At 38.6% G+C, this 20,955-nt stretch overlaps 2 protein-coding genes across 4 annotated transcripts in view; both read left to right on the top strand.

The window, feature by feature from the left end:
* Mbtps2 (membrane bound transcription factor peptidase, site 2) overlaps positions 1-20,955 on the top strand; it is a 48,640-nt gene that overhangs the window by 13,550 nt on the left and 14,135 nt on the right. For both annotated transcript variants that reach the window (XM_075956786.1, XM_075956787.1), the window contains exons 4-7: positions 3,144-3,247; positions 5,880-6,007; positions 17,744-17,862; positions 20,764-20,944. In XM_075956786.1, the coding sequence (XP_075812901.1) occupies positions 3,144-3,247; positions 5,880-6,007; positions 17,744-17,862; positions 20,764-20,944 (532 nt within the window). The remainder of the gene's footprint in view (positions 1-3,143; positions 3,248-5,879; positions 6,008-17,743; positions 17,863-20,763; positions 20,945-20,955) is intronic.
* Positions 5,887-13,960, top strand: Yy2 (YY2 transcription factor). 2 transcript variants are annotated; one of them, XM_075956789.1, is made up of 2 exons: positions 5,887-6,007; positions 11,214-13,960. In XM_075956789.1, the coding sequence occupies exon 2, from the start codon at positions 11,236-11,238 to the stop codon at positions 12,340-12,342; it is 1,107 nt and encodes a 368-aa protein (XP_075812904.1). In that variant the 5' UTR covers positions 5,887-6,007; positions 11,214-11,235; the 3' UTR covers positions 12,343-13,960. The 2 variants fall into 2 exon arrangements, with proteins under 2 accessions (XP_075812904.1, XP_075812905.1); XM_075956790.1 differs by having other exon boundaries at positions 5,890-6,007; positions 11,188-13,960.

Raw genomic sequence — 20,955 nt, 5'->3', positions numbered from 1 at the left:
CAGAAGGCCAACAAGATGGCTCAGCGGGGAAGGGCACTAGCCACTAAGCCTGATGACCTTAGTGCTATCTGCAGAACCCACATATCGGAAGGAAAGAGCCAGTTCCTTCATGTTGTCCTCTAGCTTCCACAGGCAAACTGTACCATGTATATATGCCCCACACCTGCATGCAGCAATTAATTAATTAGTTCAGGAGGAGAGACATAGAGGAAGACACCCTCTATGGCTTCTGCGTATGTGTGTAGAGGCATGTGTACTTGCACACACACAAAAGTTCACACTTGAGAATTGAATAATCAAGTCACAAAAATAATTACAAAGAAGCAAAAACTTGTAAAATAGTTAAATGACCAACAACCCATTCCACAAAATATAATGTAGCTATTAAAAACCTTATTGAGATGCTGGTCTAAAACAAAAAACAGGCCGAGTTGTGCACACTCACAATTCCAATGCAAGAAGGTAGAAGCAGGAGAATTCTTGGGACTTTCTGGCCAGGCAGCCTAGCCTAATTATTGAACTCCAGGTTCTGTTGAGAGAGATCTTGTCTCGAAAACCAAAGTAGTAGCTAGAGAGGTGTCTCAGATGTTAAGAGCATTTGTTGCACTAATGAGGACCAGGTTCGATTCCCAAAACCTATATGGTGGTTCATGACCATCCATAACTCCAGTTCCAGGGGATTTGATGACCCTCGTCTAACCTCATGGGCATCTCACACATATGTGGTGCACATATATATACACATACAAACAAAACACTCATACACATAAATCTAAATTTTTTTAATTTATTTTATATGTATGAATGTTTTACCTTAATGCATATATGCACACTACATCTCTGCTACATTCCCTGGAACTGGGATTATAAATTGTTGGGAGCCAAGATATGGGTATGGATCCTCTATAATAACAAGTACTTTTAACTACTGAGCCATCTCTGCAGCCCCCCAAGAAGGGCACATTGAGTTAGGTATGGTATAATGCAGACATAATCCCAGCCTTCTGTCCCTCTGGAGACTGAGGCAGGAGGTTCTTTCTTTTTTTCTTTTTTTTTTTGGTTTTTCGAGACAGGGTTTCTCTGTGGTTTTGGAGCCTGTCCTGGAACTAGCTCTTGTAGACCAGGCTGGTATCGAACTCACAGAGATCTGCCTGCCTCTGCCTCCCAAGTGCTGGGATTAAAGGCGTGCGCCACCACTGCCCGGCAGGAGGTTCTTTCTTAATAGGTAGGCTCAACTGTATATATAGGACTCTGACTCAAAAAAAAGAGAGAAAATAAACATAGAACTAGAAAATGCTCAGGAAGAGATATTAAATGAAAACACAAGTTTCAAAATTATGTTTATAATTACAGTGTAATTTATAATTATTATAGATTATATTATATAATTATAATTACAGTATAATTTTAAAAAGTAGGTGTATAGGGGAAAGACAAGAAAGATGCAGCAAAGCATTGAAAATGGTTCTGTTTTCTGTTTGCAAAGTGGGCAGGATTTTAGGCTTCTATTTAAGTTTGCCTGTCTTGTTTTTTAATGATTTATTTATTTTATGTGTAAGGTTATTTTGTCTGCATGTATGCACATGTGTGGACTTGGTGCTCATGGAGGTCAGAACAGTGTGTCAGATCCACTGGACCTGGAGTTACAGCTGTTAACCCCTATGTGGGTGCTGGGAATTGAACCTGGCTCTCCTGCAAGAGCAGTATAATGCTCTTAACCACTGAGCCATCTCTCCAGACCCCAGTTTGGCTGTATTAAGCATTTTTAGTAAATATTCAAATGATAATTTGTAAATGTAGGAAGGGATTTTCTGCAGAGAGATTTCTTTTGGGTTCTAAGTCTTGTACTGTGAGAAGTGTGTGTTCTATATGTTCAGACTCTCTCCCTAATAGATGATTTGCCTTATTGCTAGGCTCTCTTGGCTATCAGAGAATTTTACTGTTCAGCCTGGATAATTAGAAAGCTTTCCTTATGCATGCACTGATATTTATATGCAAAACATTTTTTAGAGTACATGACTGTAAAACAACTCATGCTTCTTCATCTGTCTACGAGTCTACATTGCATTAAGTTGTGCATCTTGGCTTCTATTTTTCTGATAGGTAAATTGATAAGGGTAAGAGGAATGAAGGGCATGGTGCACTAACACTGACCAGGCACTTCGTTCTGTAATAGCTTCCATTACCTTTTCTTCTTACCTCTTGTGTATATTGAAGAGAGCCTCATTGATTTGCTATAGCGAGAATGTCCTGTATGATTCAGCACAAGATCTTTACATCTTAGAACAGTTGAAAGATAGGATTTTTGACTAAGATTTTTATTTTTTTCGAGACATGGTCTCTCACTATAGTCCTGGCTATTCTGGAACTCGCTTTGTAGACCAGGCTGACCTTGAATTCAGAGATTCCCCCTTCCCCCCACTGCCTCCTGCGTTAAAGGTGTCCACTACTTCTGGCTAAGACTTACTTCTGGCTAAGACTAAGAATTTTAAGAAGAGTTCCCAAATTGAGTCTTCAACCATAAAGTTAAGGATGGATCAAGCACTGCCACCTTCATTATCAACCTGCTTTCTCGGCACCCAGGACACCCTTATTCTGTCCCATGGTGAATCTCTCAGGAATCTAGATATGTAACTTTTTTTTTTTTAGTTTTTTATGAAGAAAAAAAAAGTTTCCACCTCCTCCCAGCCTCCCATTTCCCTCCCCCTCCTCCCGTCCTTCTCCCCCTCCCCCCACTCCTCTCCCCCTCCCTCTCCAGTCCAAAGAGCAGTCAGAGTTTTCTGCCCTGTGGAAAGTCCACCCCCTCCGTCCATGTCTAGGAAGGTGAACATCCAAACTGGCTAGGCTCCCACAAAGCCAGAACATGTAACTTTTTAATGTAGTCCTTTCCATTTTCTTTAAATTGATAGTAAGCCTAATTTATAGAAATTGCCTAGATTGAAACAAAACAAACCTTTGCTTTTTTCCTTAATTATGATAGAAATAAAAATTGATCATTAATGGTCACAATACTTTTAGGTCAAGGAATATTAAGTTTGGAGGTTTCAGCTGTAAGACAGAGTGAAGGTCATGTCTCTTGGTTTACAAACAGGACTCTGCTATACCCACACTGATAATCATTGTTTTGTTATGTCTGTGAACAGGTTCCTGGTATAAATTTACCTGTCAATCAGCTGACTTACTTCTTCGCTGCAGTCCTCATTAGTGGTGTTGTACATGAAATTGGACACGGTATAGCAGCTATTAGGTAATAAGACTTAACTTTTTCCTTTCTACTATATGCAAAGAAGCTTTTCATTTAAGAAGATTTATTCCTCAAATCTGGTATGTTTGAGGTTTTTTTTTCTTTTGGTAGATATCACTCAATGTATACTTAGCATTCATTACTTGGGGTAGTGTCTCTTTTATAGAAAAAAACTAATATACTGCTGATGTGTCTTTCTAATCATGTGATCATCTGTAGTTTAAGTCTTTCTGTCTTTTGGTTTATGCCAGCATGATTATAATCTTGGTGCTTCAGGGTTTTTCGTCTAGTCTTTTTATTTAAAAATTATATTTATTTATTTATTTATTTATTGTGTATGTGTGTGCATGCATGTACATGCTGTGGCATGCTAGTGGAAATCATAGAACAACCTGTGGAAGTTACTGTTCTTCTGCCATATGGATCCCCGAATTCAAACAGTTCACAGGATTGGCAGGAAGTTCCTTTATCCACAGAACCATCTTGCTAACTGGTACTCTGGTCTTCACTGAATTCACCCTCTGCCACTACTCAATGTTTTCTGGGGTGAGGGGGTAGTCAGAAGGAGAGGTCTCTTTAACCCAGTCTGGCCTCAAACCCAGAGTCTTCGTGCCTCAGTCTCCCAAGTATTATGTAGTGATGAGGCGAGCAGGCCTGCTTTTTGTCCCGCCCGGCTCCCACATGGTTAGCTTTATACCTGAAATAACAACACACAAATTGTATTATTTTAAACACTGCTTGGCCCATTAGTTCTAGCCTCTTATTGGCTAATTCTCACATCTTGATTAACCCATTTTTAATAATCTGTGTAGCACCACGAGGTGGCGGCTTACCGGGAAAGATTCAGCATGTCTGACCTCACTTCCCTTCTTCCCAGCATTCTGTTTTGTCTACTCCACCCACCTATGTTCTGACCTATCAGGCCAAGCAGTTTCTTTATTAACCAATGAAAGTAACACATGCATCAGTATTAGGAAAGTAAGTATGTACATGGATCTACATTATTGGCTGAAACAGTTTCCTGTTTCCATTCCTGCCCCATGTTGCTAGAATAAAAATCTAGAAGAGCTAGGTTTAACAATATCTAAGCCTACCTAGAAACCCAGGTGGAAGACAGAAGATGAGACCTAGGGGCTGACTTTGCGAATCATGCTGTGTTGATATTTTTGACTACCCAAATGTGCCTTTCTATGTACACCTAAGGAATTAAAATGGAAAGAAGGCAAGGGTAGTCACTACTTCCCTGATAGCTCATGGCAACTCCTGGCATAATCAGAAGCATGCTGACAGACAACTTTTCTCTTTTGTGTATATGGACCAGGGAAAAGACAAATCACTATTCTAGAGAAGATGAATTATTTTCCAGTTGCTTATGAATAAATCTAGCTTCTGATGATAGACATTTGTCTTAACACAGCATTTTGAGCAGATGTGCTATTCTCAACTATCATCAGAGATAGTTGCTATTTAAGTTTTGCAATGGATGGCAGTTAAATGGAAACTCACAACTGGTCAAAGTACAGAGAATAAGTGACTATGGAGTGCTCATGTGTAGTAGGACATCAGATATCAGATATCACACATCCATTCCCTTGAGCCTCGGGGAAATATTGTAGAGGAGGAGCCAGGAAGATTGTAAGACCCAGAGTTTGGGAAGGAGTATTACAAACTTCCTCCAGCAAGGTCACACCTTTTCCAACAAGGTCACACCCTGTATTGCTTCTAATTATTTCAAACTTCTACTCCCTGGTTACCAAGCACTCAAATATATGAGCTTGTGGTGGCCATTCTTACTAAACCACCACACCTCTCCATGTTCAGAGTTTTAGCCAGGTTTAGTAGTAGCAACCATGAGTTCTCTTCTGTGGAACAGACCTAAATCCAACCAGAAAAGTGGTTGGTTATCCACATAACAATCTCGGTAGACTGGTTGTTGTTGTAGCTCATGTGGTTTACAGCTGGGTAAGACCATTGATGATTTTTCTGCCCTAGCAGTCTGCCACTATGGACTATGAATTATTTATAAATCTCATTACTAACAAAGAGTGAATTATGTAGTTGTCTAGTACATTACTGTTAAGGTAGTACGTTCTTCATAGCACCTGTTTGGTTCTGTGAGACTATTAAATAGATATATGACATTTTAGAAATGAAATGGCCTAAAAACTATTTCTTTTAGGGACTATCTTACTATTAACTGTTTTTAAGTGCTCAACAGAATTATACTTCCATAAATCTTATGGATTATTTATAATAACTAAGACAAATGTGTTTGAATCATATATTTGAGTTATATATTCCCCCTTGTCCTTCTCTGAAAATAGTTTATAAATTCCTGTCATTGATTTCTAAAAGAATTTTTAGCTGTATCTTTATATCAAATTTCAATTATATATTCAACAATAGCAAAATCCTAAACATTTAGCATTTTGAGTATATTTCAGAGTTCTCTAGAGCCTAGACCAAAACTTTATTACACTATTTTAAAGTTATGATTATTTGTTTTTATTTTATATGTTTTATTTATTCAGGGAATTATTTTTTAAAAAAATTTTATGATTATATCATTATTAACTTCACAAATACTATAATATCAGTAAATTCCTTTTATGAGATTTCTTACATGTTTTCTTAGGGAACAAGTTCGATTTAATGGCTTTGGAATTTTTCTCTTCATTATTTATCCTGGAGCATTTGTTGATCTGTTAACCAACCATTTGCAACTTATATCACCAGTCCAGCAGCTAAGGATATTTTGTGCAGGTAACAAATAGATTTCATTGTTTTTTAAATGTTTATATGTTGTTTGGGCTTTGATTTTCTGTGGTTAGTGACTTTATTGAAAGTACTCTAGTGAAAAACAACATTTGGTTAATAAATTCAGCTCCTTATTACTACCTCAAAAGCAGTTTTATTTGTTTGTTTTGTTTGTCTTTTGAGATACAGTTTCACTGTGCTGAACAGCCTTGGCTATCCTGGAACTAGTTCTGTAGATCAGGATGGCTTTGAACTCACAGAGATCCATCTGCCTCTGCCTCCTGAGTGCTGGGAATAAAGGCATGCACCACCACCGCCTGGCCAAAACCAATTTTTTAAAAATCAACATAAATTAGTAAAAATTTAAATTAAAAGCAAAGGAGAAAATTTCATGTTTACTGGAGCAAAGGAATGGTCAAAACCTAAAACAACAACTATGAAATCTACAAAGAAATGTGCAAAAGTCAAGAGAGAACATGAAAAGTCAGTCACATGATAAATCGTAATTCAAGAATGAAGAAAAGATGGTATACAAGGATTGACGCAGAACTCTAGCACTGTCAGAGTTCAGCCAGCCAGAAAGACTCACCTGGCGATATATAATTATATAGGTGAGAAATTCTGGGAAAAACAGATTCATCTCAGCTACAGGAACCCAAGGCAAATCCTCTGCAATCCTACATCTCCCTAAATGGAATAACTAAGGCTAAACAAGTATGGAAATAGAATTTTTGAACACACTGTGTTATAACTAACCAGTAAAATAAAGAATTGATGTGGGGGCTAACAACATTGCTCAGTGAGTAAAGATGCTTTCTGCCAAGCCAAGCCTAATGACCTCAGTTTGATTTCTAGGTCCTATTGGTAGGAACCAACATCCACAGGTTGTTTTCTGAATTCTGTGTTCATGCCATAACATGTGCTGCACAAAGTAAATAAAATATATGTTTTAAAAATGTCTTTAGGGGCTAGAGAGATGGCTTAGCAGTTAAGAGCACTTGCTACTCTTAAAGAGGACCTAGATTTGATTCTCAGCACCAACATGGTGCTTCACAGCTATCCTTAATTCCAGTTTAAGGGCTCAATGACCTGACCTCCATAGGTCACATAGGCAAAATATTCATACACATAAAATAAATTACTCATAAAAATTAATTTTTTCTTTGAAAATTTGGAGGTAGACAAAGTAAAAGCAATAAGTCTGCATACTAATCCCCTCATTTCCTTAGTAGTGTGAATCAGATAATTGAGATAAAGTCAGAAATAGTGATTTGAGTGTAATAATATACAGTAAATGATCTGAAAAATAAATTTAAACATTTCAAGTGATCATAGGAAATGAAAGTAGATAATAGAAAAAAGTCCTTATATCATGATGAAATAAGCCAACTTTTAAAAAATGAAAATATATTATTTTTCTTTATTATTATTATAAATTAGTCCAAATAGAAATGAGATAAACTCTACTATTCAAATGTCAGGCTGAGATATAATTTACTGGTAGGGTGCTCACATAGCATATATGAGGCCCTGGGTTTGATCCTCGTCACTACAAAAAAGCCCTTAGTTTAGATTTAAAAAGTATCTCAAGTTTGTGATGTTTAGAAAAATATGTGAATGTTACTCAAATGTTGGAAAGTATATTCTATGCAAATAATAAAAAGTCACTTAGTAATAAGGAATATAATCTACTATGAGAACTAATCATCATGATTTGTATTTTATGAAATACCAAATCAGAGCACCAAACAAAATAGATAAAGTGGGACAAATATAAATATAATATATTCATTTCATGTATAAAAATAAGACCATGGAATCTCATAATTAGTTTTATAAAAATAGATAAGTTAGATTTTATGTTATGAACACAGGAGACAATTTCTTTTTAAATGCCCAGTAAGTTGATAAACCAAAAAATCCATATATTCACAAGTCTCTAAAGAATAATAGTAAGAAAACAGAAATTTGTCTTAATCACACATTGGATCCATTTAATTAGAAAACATAATAACTTGATGATATTAGTTATGATTAATTATTCAAAATAGTAATAATGAGATTTTACTAGAATACAGTATAAAGCATTACTAAAAGAAAAATTCAATGCCATACATTTCTTATAAAATTAGAAATGGAAATAAGCCTCAGTGGTTAAGAGCATTGCCTGCTCTTCCAAAGGTCCTGAGTCCAATTCCCAGCAACCACGTGGTGGCTCACAGCCATCTGTAATGAGATCTGGTGCCCTCTTCTGGCATGCAAGCATACATGGAAGGAATGTTGTATAGATAATAAATAAATAAAATAAATATTTAAAAAAAAGAAATGGAAATAAGCCAGACAATCAGCTTAAGAAATATGAAGACAAGTATAAAATAGTTAATAAATAGCAGGATAGGGCCTAGACAGATGACTCAGAAGTTAAGAGGACTTGCTGCTCTTGCAGAGGACTTAGCTAGCTTAGGACTTAGTTCCCAGCACCCACATGGTGGTTTACAACCATCTCTAACTCTAGGGCCTGATGTGGGAGTGTCATATATCAATCTGTTGATTTCATTGGTTAAGGAATAAAGAAACTGCTTGGTCCTCATAGGTTAAAACATAGGTGGGAGGAGTAAACAGAACAGAATGCTGGGAGGAAGAGGAAGTGAGCTCAGACTCGACAGCTCTGCTCTCTGGAGCAGAGACGCCATGCTTCCCTCTCCCGTGCAGACGCGGGGATAGCTCTGCTCTCTGAGGCAGACGTGATGAAGCTCTGACCCAGGTTGGACGTAGGCTAGAATCTCCCTGGTAAGCCACCTCGTGGGCTACAGCAGATTATTAGAAATGGGCTAGTCCAGGTGCGAGAATTAGCCTAGAAGAGGCTAGATAGAAATGGGCCAAACAGTGTTTAAATGAATACAGTTTCCGTGTAATTATTTCGGGTAAAGCTAGCCTTGCGGGCAGCGGGGTGCCCTGCCGCTCTTATTACAACAAGGGCCAGACAATGTGATGAGATCTTTAAACTTCACAGACACCAGATATGCATGTGGTGCATGTACATACATAAAGGGAAAATAATCACACACATAAACTAAAGAAATAATGGGGTAACTAATGATATAATCAAAAATAAGAAATTACAGAAGAGTCAGAGTGTTAAATCCAAGAGCTATTCTAGAAAAATAAATAAAACATTAAGCTACAGGGAGAAAGCTATTGACAGAATCTGTATTCAGATTGGTGAATAATATCTGATACACAGAATATTTTATCATTTTAGTGTTTTTTTGTTCATCTCTGAAAAAAGTTTTCAGAAAACTGAAGAATTACAAGAATGTAAAAACAGCTGAAGTTAACGAAACAGGCTAATAATTACAAGAGAAGAAATTAGAAAAGTTGGTAAAGATTTTCCCTTAAAGTTTTATAGGTAGAATAATAAAATCCTGAATAAATTTTTCTAATAAAAGATTATAAAGTGAGATGATGTATGCCATAGTAGTCAAAAAATGTATCGTATTAACTACATTTTAAACATAAAACAATTCCAGAATGTCATCATAATAGTCCTTTTCTTTTGATATTATAGCACAATGCAGTTATAATACATAGTAAATGATGTTTATTTATACAGTAAAGATTAAATCACTAGTAATGTTTATATTGAGACAAATATTTAGATATACACAACACTAGTTAGTATGTATTTTTTAAAGTTAACTTTCCAAAGTATTATCATAATTCAAAAGTTCAAGTGGCATGCATAGCATAAAGTTAACTTTCCAAAGTATTATCATAATTCAAAAGTTAAAGTGGTATGCATAGCACTCAGCAAATATTTTCAAAATAGTTCAAACATGCTTTGTCGTTTTCTCTACAATTTTCATTCCATATATATGCAATTTTTAGAAATAGTGTCAAAAATGAAAAGAAAATTTAGCATAAAAATTTTCAGGTTGTATACAGAAGGAAACTAAGTTTTTCAATTGTTTTGATTGTTGTAGTTGGATTTTTGTGGAGGGTTTGGGGGTTTTGTTTGTTCTTTGAGATATGGTCTTACTGTGTAGTACAGGCTGAATACCAGTTCTTGCCTCCAGCTTCAGAGAGTTGAAAGTAGAGGTATATGCCTTGCAGAAACTGGGTTTTTGTTTTGTTAAGCAAATACAGCACTGGTAGATGTGTGTGTGTGTGTGTGTGTGTGTGTGTGTGTGTGTGTGTGTGTGTGTGTGGTAGAGCACAAAATGTGGTAGATTTCAAGAAGGCAAGTAAAGTCGTACTTAGTAAAATGAGTAGTTGCATGTTTCACGTATTTATTAAATTTATTAAAGGACAAAGCCTGGTGGTTGTGGCGCACAGCTTTAATCCCAGCATTCGGGAGGCAGAGGCAGGCAGATCTCTGAGTTTGAGGTCAGCCTGGTCTACAAAGCGAGTTCCAGGACAGCCAGGACCACACAGAGAAACCCTGACTTAAAAAACTAACTAACTAAATACACACACACACACACACACACACACACACACGTATGTATGTATGTATGTATGAACACATACATAATTTTTTATGTATAAACATATATATAAAATGACAAGATAATCAACTATTCCTGATGACATGTATATTAGTAAGTTTTATGGTTAGATAAGGGGAAATAATTATAAAGGGGCTGAGGCTCAGTGGTAGGGTGCTTGTATAACATACACACACAAAGTGTAAGATTAAAATAGAATAGACATTTTCTAGATCTGATACAAGCCTGGCTGAGAGAAGGTAAGAAAATCAACTGAAATAAAATAAGGAAACCAGTAAAGAACCTAGAAAGGAAAATTATTTTCAGTCAATAATTAGATAGGACAGCAGGAAAGCCAATGCAGGTTCCATAGGGCACCAGAAAGTTGAACGAGCTTTGGGTATACGCAGAAGATGCTTGCTGGATGGTCTGTCTCAGTGCAATGACGCATCCAGTGGCGCGTCTTAGTGACGTGTGCAGTGACGTGTCCTACGCATGCGCATGCATCTGCCCGGAAACAGCACTTAACGCCTCAGACGACGACCAGCTCTTTTCCGAAGCGCACGCTTTTCGTCGAGCTCTCGGGTTTGTTTAATTTTGTGTTTTGTCATTGTTCTGTTGTTGTTTTGTCATTGTTGTCGTTGTTTCTAAGCACGCAAGTGCGTGCTTTTCTTCCCTGATATTTTTTCTACTCCACAGCCATCTCCCATCTGCTTGCTACCCAGTCCTGCTACGTGGGTCTCAGCCATGGCCTCAGAGAATCTTCTCTGTATTACCACAGAAAATTCAGAGATTCCCGCTGATTTTGTAGACCTGGAGCCACTTAATGTCGAAGCGGTTTCTGGAAGAACCAGCTCGTTCCCAGCCATCGAAGTGTATGAAGACGCAGGTGTCGATTGGGCGCATGGTGGCCACTACCACTCTCCTTTTATTGCTCTGCAGCCTCTTGAGGGCAGCACCCTGAGTAATGGGGAGCACGATCAGGATATGATCATCATCGAGACACGAGAGGAGGTGGTGGACTTCCAGGACTCAGACAACCTGCTATTCAGTGCTGAATTCGAAAGCCAAATGGTTGTTCCAGGTGTTGATAAAGATGACTATCTCCAGCCGACCAGTGCCTCCTTGTCAGGCTTCACGGCGGCAGAGAATGGTCAAGGTGAGCTCACCTGCTATGAAGGGAATCTCTGTAATTTGACGACCATTATCGAGGCTGGCGTAGAAGGTGTGAGCCCTGACCTTGGCGACAGACAATGGCAGCAGAAGCAGGTGGAAATTGAAGCTCTTGAGGGAGCCTCTACTGCGTGGGAGGCTAACGGACAAAAAAATCCCGTGCCGAAAAGGCAGGCTGACGACGACTCACCTCCTGATTACTCTGAGTATATGACGGGAAAAAAATTTCCTCCTGAAGGAATACCTGGCATTGACCTGTCCGATCCGAAACAGCTGGCAGAATTTACAAGCATGAAACCCAAAAAGCCCAAAGGAGACTATCCAAGACCTATAGTTTGCTCTCATATAGGCTGCGGGAAGATGTTCAAGGATAACTCCGCTATGAAAAAGCACTTAAACATCCATGGGCCTCGAGTGCATGTCTGTACAGAATGTGGCAAAGCTTTTGTTGAGAGTTCGAAGCTGAAGCGTCATCATCTGGTTCACACTGGAGAGAAGCCCTACCAGTGTACCTTTGAAGGCTGTGGAAGACGCTTTTCCCTGGATTTCAATCTGCGCACTCATGTCCGAATTCATACCGGAGACAAGCCGTTTGTGTGCCCATTTGATGGCTGCAGCAGGAAGTTTGCTCAGTCGACCAACTTGAAATCGCATCTCTTAACACATGTTAAGAACAAGTAAAAAGAAGTGAGAAGATCCTTCTGAAGCCTGGGGAGTATTTTACAGTGATGTGCCTGGGAATAAGATGCCTCTCATTTCAATAGTTTCTAGGAAAGTTATTGCAAATAAATTCTACAGATTTGAGGTTTATCTTTTGATACAATAAAAGTTAAAAGTTTTATGTTGATTAGATGCCCTATTTGTGCTGCAGTGAAGTTTTGTTAAGTTTGGTTTCAACAGGCTAGACTAACCTCACATTGATGCCATGTGTTTTGTACTAATATACTTTTTGAAGCTTGGTTTCAACAAGAGACTAATTCACGAACCTCATATTGTTGCTAAAGATGACCTGTGTTTTTTTGCTGGAGTTTTTGGTTTCAATAGGAGACTAAATAATGAACTTCATATTGTTAAAATATCCTATCTTCTGCAGTAGTATTTTTATGAAACTGGTTTCAGCAAGATACTAATTCACAAACCAGATATGCTAAAGTGACCGGTTTTAGTCCGCAGTGGTGTTTTTATGAAACTCGCTTTCAACAGGAGACTAACTCATGAACCACTTTGTTTCTAAAGATGGCCTGTGTTATTTTGCTTTGAAGTGTTTAGAGAAGCTTGATTTCAACTTAGAATAAATCACAAACTTCATTGTTGCTAAGATGCTCTGTGTTTTCTGCGAGGTGATTTTTTTTTTTTTTTTGCATTTTGGTTTCAACAGGACGCTATATCATAAACCTCATATTGCTAAGGTATCCTGTCTTCCTCTGATGTGTTTTTATAAAGTTTGAACAAGAGACGGTTTCATATGCTAAAATGACTGCTTTATTCTGTGGTGGTGTTTTTATGAAACTTGCTAATTCATGATCCTCATATTGCTAAGGTGTCCTGAATTCTACAACAGTGTTATTTGTAAAGTTGGTTTTGACAGGATAATATTTCATGAACCTCACAACATATGCCCTGTTTTGTTCTGCAGTGGTGTTTTTGTGAAGTTTGGTTTCAACAGGCAACTAATTCACAAGCCTCGTATTCTCGATAAGTGGCCTGTCTTATTTTGAAGTCGTGCTTTTGTGAAGTTTGGTTTTGGCAGGAGAATCACACATGAAATTCCTGTCAAATTACACTGTGTTAAAAATGGGACTTTTGCATTCTTATGAATATGAAGTTTACTTGCTAATATTTTTTAATTGTGTATTCTAAGTGCTCATGTTTACTTTTAGGAATATGCTTAGTAATTGTATATATGTTTTCTGTGGAGTTGATGTTTGTAAAATATAGTCTTTAAAGCATGGGCAGTTTTGTACATACATATTCTGTTAAATGTTATAGGTTTGTTTGCTGTCTTAATTTTGGCAGTATTCCTTGATGTGAAGACATTTTTTGTACATTTCTTTTAGCTGTATTATACAGTGTAGAATATTAGATGATTTAATCATATTAGCCAATTTAAGCACCTTTTAATCACTTTATGCCTTCCCCTCATACTGCCTAAGGTGCTGTTGTTGAGTATAATTTCTTTGTCTGATCAGTTAAGAATAGTGTTTGATTTAATAATATTTTGTCTTCAAGTTGATTTCATGTTTGGTGTGTACTTTTGTATGATAGAAAAAGCAAAAATAAAGTAACTGTTTGGAGCATTAAAAACAGCTTGCTTGTGTGAATACGTTAGCTAGAAAATAAGGAAAGAGGAAAGTGTTGCTGGTGTCAGGTCAGTAACAATCAGTAATAGTAATTCTAACAGAACATCTGGTAGTGCACAGAACAGTGACAAAAATTATTTAGCCAAACTGTGTTTTGTGTCACTATTAAAAAACTGTGCTCTTGCGAAAGCAAAAGTGGTAAGAAGTATTTCGGAAGTATATTAATAAACAAAGCATTAACGGCCAAGACTTTGTTTAGATGAGTGCCACGTGTCTGCTCCACACACATAACATCTGTGTTCACCTAGCCGTCATTGGCGAATTCAGAATTTAGAGGGTAATAGTACCAACTGCAAGCTTGAAAGACAATTAAGAAGTACCCATAAAGTCGAAACCAGTGCTGTCATGTGACCCCACATTTGTTCACTTGTCCATGCCTGTTTCATTTACTAGCGACAGGGCAGTATTATGAATTAGTTTGTTCAGAGAAAATGCTAGTGCATGAAATAAAGAGGAATAAAGAGGGGATTTGATTGTTGTTGTTGTTGTTGTTTTTTAAGTTTTTTGAGACAGGGTTTCTCTGGTTTTGGAGCCTGTCCTGGCACTAGCTCTTGTAGACCAGGCTGGTCTCGAACTCACAGAGATCTGCCTGCCTCTGCCTCCCAAGTGCTGGGATGAAAGGCGTGCACCACCACTGCCCAGCTCTGTTTGTTTTTTAGACAAGATCTTGCTCTGTAGTCCAGGCTGCCTTGAATTTTCACAATGTAGTCCTCGCTGGCCTGTAACTTACAGCAGTTCTGCCTTAGCTTCCCAAAGGCTGAGATAATAGGCATAACCCTCCAGGTTTAGATGGATTTATCTTTATTTTTTAATATTCTGTTTGTTTGATGAGGTTAGGAAAGAGGTGGGTGTGGCCATGTGCTTGCTGTGACCTACATTTGAAGATCAGAAGACAACTTAAAGGAATCTGCTATGTGGGACCTGGGAATGGAACTCAGGTCATCAGGCGTGGCAGCAAGAACCCTTACCAATTTAGTAATAGCATGGCCCCTTTTTATTTGTTTTTGTTTTTGATGAAGCTTTGAAAGTACTATAAAAAAGCATGAGTATATTATTAAAAGTGGGAAAGACTTATTATAACAGAGCTGACTGACTGATTGGGGTTTCTATTTGTTTGGGGTGTTGTTGTTGCTACAGTTTATTGGTCCAGGGTTTGTTACCCTATGTAGCCCAGGTTGGTCTCACTCATGAGCCGCGCCCCCCCTCCCCCCCCCCCCCCCCCCGTGAACTGTTACATATTATTCTGTTTATACAAAAAATTAGAATTCCTCGCATTAAAAAGTAATTTACACTTAAAATAGGATGAGGTGGAATTCCCCCCTTTTTATATGTTTCTAGAGCTACTAAAAAACTGTATTTACGAAATAGTTGATAAAAATATTCCTCAGGAAAGCCGGACTGGGTGGTGGTGGGACACACCTGTTAATCCCAGCACTAGGGAAGCACAGGCAGGCTAATCTCTTGAGTTCGATGCCAGCCTGGTCTACACAGTGAGTTCCAGGACAGCCAGGGTTGTTACACAGAGAAACCCTGTCTCGGAAAAAAAAATTCCTCTGGATTGTATGAGGGAGATAGCCATGAAGCATGCATGCTTAGTCGGACTTTCGTATTTCAGAGTCTGGACTCTTGTTTTGGTCTCGGTTGTTTTCCTGCAGGGAGATCTTTAGTTTCGTGGTTTAATTTGTCCTTTTCTCTCCTCTTTTGTTTGAATTTTTTTTTTTTTTGTCTAATAAAGCATTATGGTCCCCCTCCCCAACCCCTATCCTTTGAGGCCTATTTTAGCTTTAGGCGGATCTTAACTGAAGCCCTGTGGAACAATACTTGGGTACTCTGTCTCAGCTGCCGGCGCCTTCCTAGGCCCCGCCCCCTAAAGCCCGCCTTCCCAGAGCCCGCCTTCTTAGGCCCCGCCCCCTAAAGCCCGCCTTCCCAGAGCCCGCCTTCTTAGGCCCGGTCCCCTAAAGCCAGCCAGCCTTCCGAGAGCCCGCCTTCCTGGCCCCGCCCCCTAAAGCCCGCCTTCCTAGGCCCCGCCCCCTAAGCCTGCCTTCCTAGGCCCAGCTCTTCACAGCTCTTGCACATGCATCCTTGGATATACAAACAGTAAAAAAACATGCTGTTTATCACGATGCTGTTAAAACATCGTGATCTTTAATAGGTAGGTTTATATGGTGAAATGGCCGAGCCCTTAAAATCACATTCGCTTCTAGATGACCTGAGTTCAGTTCCCAGCAGCTTGCAACCGCTTATAGCTTCAGCTTCAGGGGATCTTATATATCTGGCTTCCACAAGTTCACACACATACAATAATTTAAAGACATGGGGGGTTGAGACAGGGATTCTCATTGTAACAGTCCTGGCTGTCCTGGAATTGTCTGTAAACCAGGCTGGCCTTGAACTCAGAGATCTACCTGCCTCTGCCTCCCAAGTGCTGGGATTAAAGGTGTGCGCCACCATTGCCCCACTAATTAAAATATTTTCAATGATGAGTTTATAATATTTTCTTTTGTACCAAATCTAAGACATAAAATCAATGATACTGCTATAATTTGGTATTTTTCCATATTTGCTAACCATATTTAATAAATAATTTTATACTGAGGTGTTGAGACAATTTGGCATTTGCTGCCAAGTCTCATGACGTGAGTTCAGTCACCAGGCCTCACATGTTAGAAGGCAAAACCATCAACAAATTGTACTTTGACTCCCATGTGAAGGTATAGTGTAGCACACATGAGCAAGCACATGCACTAAAATAACAACTAAAATAATATAATTTAATTTTTTAAAAAAATATTTATTTATTTATTATGTATACAATATTCTGTCTGCGTGTATGCCTGCAGGCCAGAAGAGGGCACCAGACCTCATTACAGATGGCTGTGAGCCACCATGTGGTTGCTGGGAATTGAACTCAGGACCTTTGGAAGAGCAGGCAATGTTCTTAACCTCTAAGCCATCTCTCCAGCCCCTAATTTAAAATTTTTAAATTGATACGTTTTAAAAAAAATCTTTAAAATTTGTGTGTGTGTATGAGCATGCGGGCACATGTATGTGTGTATGGTATATGCAATGTATATGCAGGTACACTGACCCAAGCATGCATTTGTGGAGGCCAAGAATGATGTCCACACCTTCCCCCCATCCCCCAAAATTTGGGGAGACAGTATTTCTCACAGAACCTAGAGCTCATGGCCAGTGAGCCCCCAGGATCTGCTGTCTTCACTCCAGCTGCTGCAATTACAGATAGGTACATCTGTGCTCCGCCCTTATGCTGATTCTAGGGATCTCGGTTCAGATTCCTATGTTTGCACAGCATGTGTTTTACCTACTGAACCGTTTCCCTAGTCCTAAGAATTTTGCTTTCTAATTTCACCCTGACTTTCAGTTGTATATGTTTGGGGTTATCAAAGAACATGGACATGTTTAAATTAAGGGTGTGTATATTTATTCTATAAAGACGGCATAGTTAGAAGGTTTTTGTTGTATTTTTATTAAACCATAATCTCATACAGCCTTCAGAATTATAGCATGTACACTTCAGATTTTAGTATCTGAAATGAAGGCAGACTTAGTAAGTATCTATCTGCTTAACAGCATTAGCAAACCCTCTGCCTCGCAACCCTGTTCTGTTTATAATCTTATTACAATGCCATGTGTTACAAATTCCAGCAAACTGTTATTCTTGCTACTGTTGAACTTATTACTTTTATTCTCTGTCTTTTCAGGTATATGGCATAATTTTGTCCTTGCTCTCCTTGGTATTTTAGCTCTTCTTCTACTCCCAGTAATTCTCTTACCATTTTACTACACTGGAGTTGGGGTACTTATCACTGAAGTTGCAGAGGTAAATAATGGATCGCCTAGGGTGTCCTCTCACCAGATGCTCTGTTGTAATTCTTAAAATCCCGTCAAATGCTAACATAGTGTTGGGAAATAAATTGGATTTTTTTTAATGTCATGAAAATTGTTTTTCGTTCTGAGCTAAAGAGGTAATATCAAGATTTTGTATGTGGTTTATTGATAAAAATGCTTTATCTTTATTATTTTTATATTTCTGCTTTCCAATACTACTAAGAAGAATAATTAAACCTAGATTACCCAGGCAAAACATTTTGTAGGAGTATTTTAAATTGTTTTTACTGAGCTATATATTTTGCTCCTCTCCCCTCCTTTTCTCCCCTCCCCTTCTCATTTTGTAGGAGTTTTAAGTTAACTGCTAATTCTGTGTTTTAGTAGCTACTATGATGCTGTCAAGACTTTATCTTTTCATGAGGAAAATTGCCTTTGTCTGTATATTTGGGGATGTGATTCTATAAAGACTTATCCTGTGGTTTTGTTCACTAAGGATATAAGAGTTTCTCTTGAATTTATAAAAATTTTACTTATGTTTATATATGCTACACATACGTGAGTGCCAGTAAAGGCCTTTTAGAAGATGGTGTTTGGTCCCCTGCTTCTGGAGTTAGAGGTGGCTGTAAGCTACCTGATGTAGATGCTGGGAACTGAACTCAGGTCCTCTGAAAGAGCAACAGTACCTACAAAGTCTAGAAGAGTGTCTTGGATTCCCTGGAGCTGGAGTTAGAGCTCCTTGAGAGCTACCTTACATGGGTACTGGGAACCGAACTCAGGTCCTTTGGAAGAACAGCTTAACTGCTGAGCCATCTCTCTTGAATTTTAATTAGCTGGTACTTAGTATATGTTTATAATCTGTGTTCAAGTGAGTATGCGCATGTGTGTGTGTTGATGCATATGGAGGCCAAAGGTTGACATCAGGTGTTTTCCTTAATGCTCTCCCCCTAATATGTATTTATTTATTGAAACAGGATCTCACTATATAGCCCTAGATGTCCTAAAACTCACTGTGTAGAGTGGGCTGGCCTTGAATTCATAGAGATCCTCCTGCCTCTGCCTCCTCAGAGTTGGGATTAAGGCTATACACCACCACACCGTTACCCCCTACACTTATCTTTTAAATTTTATTATTTTATATGTCTGGGAGTTTTGCCTACACAATACACACACATATGATTGTGTATATGTATACATACACACACATATACACACATACACACACACACACACGCCTGGGTCCCATGGAAGGCAGAAAGAGTTTTGGATGCCCTGGAACTAGAATTACAAGTAATTGTGAGCCACTTTGTGGGTGCTGGGAGTCAAACCCTGGGTTTCCTGGAAGAATAGCCAGTGCTTCCACCACTAAGCCATCTCTCTAGCTCTCCTTCTTAATTTTTAAGACAGGGTTTCTCACTGAGCCTGGAGCTTACCCATTTAACTATGCTAGCTGGCGGGCAAGCCAGATTTAAGCCACTATATCTTTGTGTGTGGGAGGGGGGTGGGGGTTGCTGGGGCTCCAGACTCAGGCCTTCACGTTTGCACAGCAAGCACTTACCAACAGCTGCCTCCCCGGCTTCTGTTCTGTTCATTATAGGTTTTGTTGTTGTTTATCCCCAGAAGGTGTGCACAGATTTCTTTTTCTTTTTTAAAATTTCTTGAATTTGAGACAGAGTCTGACTGTGTAGCCCTGGCAGCCTCAGACTCTGTTTCCCCAGTGTACCGCCACACCCAGCTTATTTATTTATTTTTAGAATTACATAATTTCTTTATTAAGTACACATTTATTCTGTTTTGCCTCTTTTTAATTTAAAAATAGTATTCTCTGACAAGTTCATATAATGTATTTGGGTCATATTCACTCCTCCCCTTACCTCTTCTCACATCTACCCCCACATCTCTGTCATCCCCCACAACTTCATGTCTCCTTCCCCCCACTTTAATTTGCTAACCTGTCCTTCTCTAGCCTTCTGGATGTGGGGCCATACATTGGAGAGTGATTCGTTGTGTATTGGCTTTTTTATTTTTTTTTACATTAAAAAGTTTGTTTTTTTAACATTTAAATTTCATTTTATGTGCATGGGTAGGTGCTTTGCCAGTGTGTCTGTGTACTGCTTGGATACCCACTACCCATGGAGGCCAGAAGAGTGCATTGGATCCCCTGGAACCTGGGTTTAATGACTGTCATGAGCCACTCTGTGGGTGCTGGCAATGGAAACTGGATCCTCTGGAAGAGCAGCCAGTACTCTTAACCACTGAGCCATCTCTCCAGCTGCTCACTCTTTTTGATTTTCACCTTTTTGTGCTGCTGGTAATCAAACTTAGGTCCTGGTACACACTAAGCCTATATTGTGTACCTTACTTCTTTGTTATTTTTTTTTAATTTTTCAAGACACAGTTTCCCTGTGTATCTCTGGCTATCCTGGAACTCACTCTGTAGACCACAAGGCTGGCCTCGAACTCACAAAGATCCGTTTGCCTCTGCCTCCCTGAGTGCTGGGATTAAAGTATTTTAATCTTAATCATCAATAAATAGGGGTTTTAAGTTGTAAAAACTTTATAATATTGGTGAACTGGTGAATGCAATTAAAATTGTTTGACTATAAATTTTGGATTTAGAGATGGATTGTTTTATGCCATTATTCAAAATGATTCTAATTTGAGGAAAGCTCTGAGCTGAATGGAAAGGAATGGGAGAGTGGAGAGGGTTGTTAGAGGGAGTTGGGGGAGCAGTGAATAGGCTCAAAATACATTGTATGAAATTCTCAAAGAACTAATAAAAATGTTAAAAAGTATTCTATTTTTAATTAGTGCAGTGTCTATTACCATGGCTAGTTTTGATTGATTGTAGCTTGCTATTATACATTGTCTGATTTGATTTTCCTTCTTTTCCAAGGATTCACCAGCCATTGGACCCAGAGGCCTTTTTGTGGGAGACCTTGTCACTCATCTTCAGGATTGCCCTGTCACTAACGTGCAAGATTGGAATGAATGTTTAGATACCATTGCATATGAGCCCCAAATTGGTTACTGTATAAGTGCATCAACATTACAACAATTAAGCTTCCCAGTTAGAGGTGTGTGCATT

The sequence above is a fragment of the Microtus pennsylvanicus genome, chromosome X, assembly GCF_037038515.1.
Source record: "Microtus pennsylvanicus isolate mMicPen1 chromosome X, mMicPen1.hap1, whole genome shotgun sequence".
Classification (NCBI taxonomy): domain Eukaryota; kingdom Metazoa; phylum Chordata; class Mammalia; order Rodentia; family Cricetidae; genus Microtus; species Microtus pennsylvanicus.
This window is presented reverse-complemented; position numbering and strand designations above follow the sequence as displayed.

What these genes read in the sequence shown, in the direction of transcription:
- Yy2 (XM_075956789.1), top strand. Translation starts at nt 11,236, where the DNA reads ATGGCCTCAGAGAATCTTCTCTGTATTACCACAGAAAATTCAGAGATT.